Below are 5,677 nucleotides of genomic sequence, written 5' to 3'. Positions count from 1 at the left end.
AGAATTCCTTTTTAATAACTTTTATATGGTTATCGCCACAATTACTGAGATATTCCTTTGATGGACATCAGAGCTAAGGTGAAAGGACTGTCTTAGTCATCTAGCCCTTTCCTCTGGGTGAGATGATCGCAGACGTTCAGAGACTCCTTCCTATCTGATTTTAAAATAAAGCCAGAAATAGAAGAATCATTGCTTAACTCAGTAGCCTGTTCTGGTGTTTAATCATCCATCCGTAGCTCCAGAGAACCCCCCACCCCGCCTTTTCAAAGTGCTCTTTCTGTAGTGAGTCCCTCTGCTTTCCTGCTCTGGGGATGGAGAAGAACCCGTCACCGTGGCAGCACCTCCAGCCCTCTGGAAGGTGTTTTCAGGATGGTTTGAACAGGAGCCTTCATCCCTCTGTTCGTTGGCAAAAGAAAATCTGACTTGGCCTTGAAGCGTGTGCGTTACTCCGTCCCCACCCCTCTCCCAGCTCCACCATTTCCATGCAATTTCCCAGATTTCCCCGAGAGGGGGAGGTTCAAGGAACACATCTCTCGTCTGAATCATTTTTGCAACAAGCTTTTATTACTTTTTTTTTAAACCCATATAAGACAGACATTTCAGAAGAAAACAGCCCCAGAGCACACACTGCGCAAGACAATGGCAGAAGGCGCTCCACGCCGACCCTGCGAGGGGAGGGGGACTCCCCACTCGCTACTGTTTTGGAGGCGCAGAGCCCAGCCCGGGTCCCTTGGTCTAACTGTGCTTTCGATAAAGTCTGAATTTTCCCAGTTTTCTTATTTCATAAACACCCCATCTCTTTATATATAGCTATATGCCTTTATGTATATATGTACATGACTTTTTCTTCTCAAAAATAAAATGGCCACCCCATCTGAGGGGGGGTCTCAGCAGCATTCACAGCAGTTGCAGCAGCGTGCCTTCTGTTCATGTTACAGACATGCAGCGTGGAGGAGAGGGTGCTGTGCCCGCCCACAGCAGGGAGACGGGATTTTAAGGGAGGGAAGTGATAAGGCTGAGCAGGAGATGGCAGATAACTAGGGTTTTTATGATGGAAAACATCTATTTGAGCTGCTTAGCTCATCCTGTTTTTGCAGCTCTGAAGAACAAGAAGTGTGCACGATGAAGGTGCTGTATTCCTTCTAGGATCAGGGGCCAGGTGGACTCGGGGAAGAGACTCGTGAGGCTACACAAAGAAGCACGGGCTTGAATCGGCCCAAGGACTTGGGAAGGCAGAGAACAGCGAAGAAATGGGTCTCTTAGAGGCTGGAATGGAAAACCGCCCTCACTTTGAAAGTTCACAGTCCTTCTCCCTCTGCCCTGGAGTGTCTCTGCCATCCTGGCTCCTGGCTCGAATTGTTTGGCTGGTTTTAGGTTTGAACCTAAGCAAGGAGTCAGTACAGATGTAGAGTCGGGAATCTGATCCGCCCTGTCCAGGCGGTTTGACCTCACTTCTAGGAAGTCAGGGCCCAGGACCTTAGGCGGGCAGGAACTTTGTGACCCTCATCCCATGCTTGGGGGGCAGGCTCCCCTGTCCTTGTCCCACACTGCCGTGGTCCACTTCCTGGCAGGAGCAAGCCAGCAGCAGAGCCTCAAGCAAAGGCCTGGGTTCCTGACCCTCTCCAAAAACAAAAAGGCACTGAGGTCAGCAGGAGGCCAGCCCCACGGCCGACAACGCTTCAGACCACGAAGGAGTCCCAAGTTGGCTGAGTTGGAGGGCACCCCACTCTGTAATCAAGGCAGCTCCTCTGGCAGCACTTGGAGATCCCAGTGTCCAGAGGGAGGGGCGAGGTGGTCCTGGAGGCCGGAGGAGAACCGAGGCAGCCAGGCCCGTGGCCGCTAGCTGGGGAGGCCTAAAGACAGCTTGGACTCGTTTACCTGCAACATGTTTTGGCTTCGACCATCTGATTTCCGCTCTCAGCAGGAGACTTTAAAAATGGTTAAATGGCTGGTTTCCCCTTAGTGGAAACAATGAGGATGATGGCAATATTAAATTCAAAACTGCAACTTAAAAACAGAGCTGACGAAGGTGTGGCTGAAGACCACATGCGCACAGATATAAATGCCTTTGGGTTTACACATGTTCAGACTTGGGCCATCAGGGCCAGGGCCAGCTGCAGCTTCTCTGGAAATCTCTCAGGCAACCTCAGCTTTGGTGCTTCTGACCCAAGCCTCTGGGGCCAGTAGCTTTATGACCATCCCTTACCCATGAGCAACGGGCACCTGAGGATGGTGGGGGAAAATTCTCTTTTTTAAATATTTATTTATTTGACTGCACAGGGTCTTAGTTGTAGCACACGAGATGTTTTAGTTGAGGCGTGTGGGATCTAGCTCCCCGACTGGGGATCGAACCTGGGCCCCATGCATTGGGAGCTTGGAGTCTTAGCCACCGGATCACAAGGGAAGTCCCAGGACAATTCTTCTATGAGCACTGTCCTGTTTCAGAGGCTTAGCTCAGAACTGCTAAAGGAATATGCTACAGTTCTGGACTCATAAATAAAGAAACTGTGGATGGCAAATAAGAAACGAAGACTAAAGGCCAGAGAAAGAACATATCTCTAAAACCCTTTGCTTTGCCAGCTGGTGTAGGGAGAGGCAGCTATTTGGTTTGCGGAAGGCTTGCAGATGGCGAGACGAGGCGGCCGATCTTGCACACGAGCGTGCTACTCTGGGGTGATGTGCAGAGGCACAGATGGCGACAGGGAGGCCCTGCGCCTGCACGCACACGTGGCCGCCAGAGGCGTCATGCCACATCTGGAGCTGATGGGCAGGCACAGATGCACCCACCAGAGGTGTCCTGAGAAAGTGTCTGTTGCAAAATAATAATTAATAATAAAAATTAAATCCGTGGGCTTTCGGGAGAAGGGGAGGCCGGACTGGCTAGGCAGGTTTGCCCTGGGATTTTCTCAAGGCCTCCTCCAGTTTCTGCCTGAACTTGTTGTACTTCTTCTGCACTTGTTGGACCTTGTCCTGCTCCTCTTTCTCCAGGATCGTTAGGAAATTCTGGAGCTCAGGGATGGAGAAGGCGTCCCACTGGGTGGCGAGAGGGAGATTGGGGGAGAGAGAGAACAGGAGACAGGTTAGACATCGCGTGACGGAGGGGCCCTGCCAGCTCAGCTCCCCCTTCACACCGCTTGCTACGGAATAGGCAGGTGTGATGAACAAAGCTTGAGGTCTCCATGCCATACCAGCAACAGAATTTCAAATCCTGGCATCTTTTGGCTGAGAATTAGTAGACCATAAGCCCTGTTTTGATTGGTTTATGCTGTATTTTATTGGCTTCGGCCTTATTCATTGGAGAATCAATAATCTTAAATTTCTCGGTAGCAGCTGAGATCCTAACCGTGATGCTGGAGCTGCCTGAGACCCTGGTGACCGCCTGGAGCTGTCTGCTTTGGGGCTGACCAGCAACGGGTCCCCAGCATGCAGTCCTCAGAGTGACATCTGGAGGGGAGCTGGGCTTGGACTCAGGAGACTGGGCGTCAGCCTGGCTCCGCCGTGTGACCCTCAGCACAGAACTCCACCCTTCTCAGCTGTTTCCTCATCTGCCGTGGAATTAGGGTGTCCGCCTCCCGCGGCTGGCAGCACAGATAATGAGATGAGTCACTTGCACAGCTCTGCAGGGCCTGGCGGGCCTGGGCCTGGCTGGCGGGACATGGCTTCTCAGGACAGAAGGCAAGTCTGGCTTTTCCTGGCTGACCCGGGAACTGATGTCCCCGTGGGGTCAGGGACTTTGACTCCTAGGCTCGTTGAGCACAACGGAACATCAAGGTTTATCTGGTTTAATCTCCACATTGGAGAAATGAGAAAGCTCAAGTCCACAGAGGGAACCACGATCACAGAGCTTACAGCTGCAAAACTTGAACGAGAAGCCAGGCCTCTAAACCCCAGGCCTGTGAGGTTCCCATGGGGCCAGCAACACTCAAACAGTTTCTGTGGAATACTGTCCCAACAAAACCTCCCACTCTGTCAAACAGAGGGAGAGCAGAGCTTCCTGGTGGAGGCTGGAAAAAGACAGGCCTAGATCCCCCAAATTTCCACAGTGGCCCCCAAGACTGCTTCTGCAAACCCCAGGCCTGCACTGAAGGCCATGTGACAGACTGCAAGATGCACCCACTGCCACCCCAGGTACCCCAGAACGCGGGGAGCACCAGCTGGGTTTCACCCCACTTCACACCACAGGCTGGATGCTTCCCTTGGGGTAGTGAGGTCTGTTTTCAAGAACTAGGGAGAGAACTGAGTCAACAGTACCCATGCCTGGGGGAGCCCAGAGCTGGAGCTTGCTGGACCTTGGGACATCCTCAGGAGCGAAAATCTGGGTGGAACACAGGGAGGTTCTCAGCACCCCTCCCCCCTGACTGTTCAGAAGTAGGCACATGGAATTCTGTCCTTCCACAGGCCTTGCCAGACAGGCCCTGACCTGCTCCCCCAGAGCGCTTACAAACAATCCTGACAAGCGCTGACCTTGGGCCACACTCGCCCCAGCTCAGCAGCTGCAGGGCGGCCTCCAGCTGCACTGGGGGGTGAGGACCACGCCCACCCAGCGAGGCAAGCCCCATGGGCTGGGTCTGCACAACAGGCGGAGGCGCCCGGACCTACCTCCACCTCTCCAGTTTCGTTCTCCTTTAGCACAAAGCTGAGGACGTCCGTGTCAGGCCCGGCGAGTAAGCGCAGGTAGAGGGGGCAGTCAGCGATGGAGAGTTTCTGGAAGAGCACTGCAACATGTATATTACCATATGTGAGACAGATCGCCAGTCCAGGTTCGATGCATGAGACAGGGTGCTCAGGGCTGGTGCACTGGGATGACCCAGAGGGATGGGATGGGGAGGGAGGTGGGAGGGGGGTTCAGGATGGGGAACACATGTGTACCCATGGCTGATTCATATCAATGTATGGCAAAAATCACCACAATATTGTAAAGTAATTAGCCTCCAATTAAAATAAATTAATTAAATTTTAAAAAACTACTCAGTCTACAAATAGAGAACTATTTTCCTTCCTAGAGGAAGGGAAAATTCTTAATTGATTTAGGTTCAAAATGACAGTAAGACAAATAAACTCAAAAAAACAAAAAAGAAAAAAAGAGCACTGCAAACCAAGAGAGGGGGCTGGGCTCGCCTTGGAGTAGACGGGCAGGGGCTCAGGACGGCCGGGACCGATTGGGATGCAGGGGTGTTTGTAGCCATCCTTTCAACCTAAGGAAAGGCGCCTGGCAGGAATAAAGGGTAACAACTGGTACCTTCGGAGTCTGCTAGGGTGGGAAGCGTGTTTCCATGCACGTCATCCCCCGAAACGTTCGAGGGAGTGGTCCCATTCCACAGATTAGGAAGTGAACGCCCAGGGGTGGGTTTCCTGCAGCCACGTGCGAAGGGAGGGGCACGGGGGGCGGTCCGTGCGCAGACCTGACGCCACACGGGAGGCTGGGCTCCGGCGCCACGAGAAGCCCACCCCTCCCGCTCAAGTGTGACCGGGCTCGCCCAGCCAGAGTCGGGAAGGGGAGTTTCTGGGGGGGAGTTCGCTCGCTCCTACCTTGCCCATCCTTGTGTATCCGCTTGAAGAGCGCGAACTTCTGGGGATTGTCCACGACCATGAACTTCTTGAGCAGCCCCTGGATGACCTCGCTGACCGTGGTGCTGCTGCTGATGTGCAGCTGCTTGACGGCGTCGAGCGGCAGGTA

The 5,677-nt window shown here is 53.2% G+C and overlaps 1 protein-coding gene across 1 annotated transcript in view; it reads right to left on the bottom strand.

Annotated features, from left to right (window-relative positions):
• Positions 1-542: 542 nt before the first annotated feature.
• The window catches only part of RASSF5 (Ras association (RalGDS/AF-6) domain family member 5), a 31,094-nt gene continuing 25,959 nt past the window's right edge, over positions 543-5,677 (bottom strand). The window contains exons 4-6 of the mRNA XM_010854201.1: positions 5,530-5,677; positions 4,600-4,715; positions 543-3,033 (exon numbers count right to left, since the gene is read on the bottom strand). The exon at positions 5,530-5,677 is cut by the window's right edge and continues 15 nt beyond it. Of these exons, the coding sequence (XP_010852503.1) occupies positions 2,881-3,033; positions 4,600-4,715; positions 5,530-5,677 (417 nt within the window). The 3' untranslated portion in view covers positions 543-2,880. The remainder of the gene's footprint in view (positions 3,034-4,599; positions 4,716-5,529) is intronic.

The sequence above is a fragment of the Bison bison genome, unplaced genomic scaffold, assembly GCF_000754665.1.
Source record: "Bison bison bison isolate TAMUID 2011002044 unplaced genomic scaffold, Bison_UMD1.0 scf7180017864338, whole genome shotgun sequence".
NCBI lineage: Eukaryota > Metazoa > Chordata > Mammalia > Artiodactyla > Bovidae > Bison > Bison bison.
Note: the sequence above shows the minus strand (reverse complement) of the source record. Positions and strands in the feature narration are given on the sequence as shown.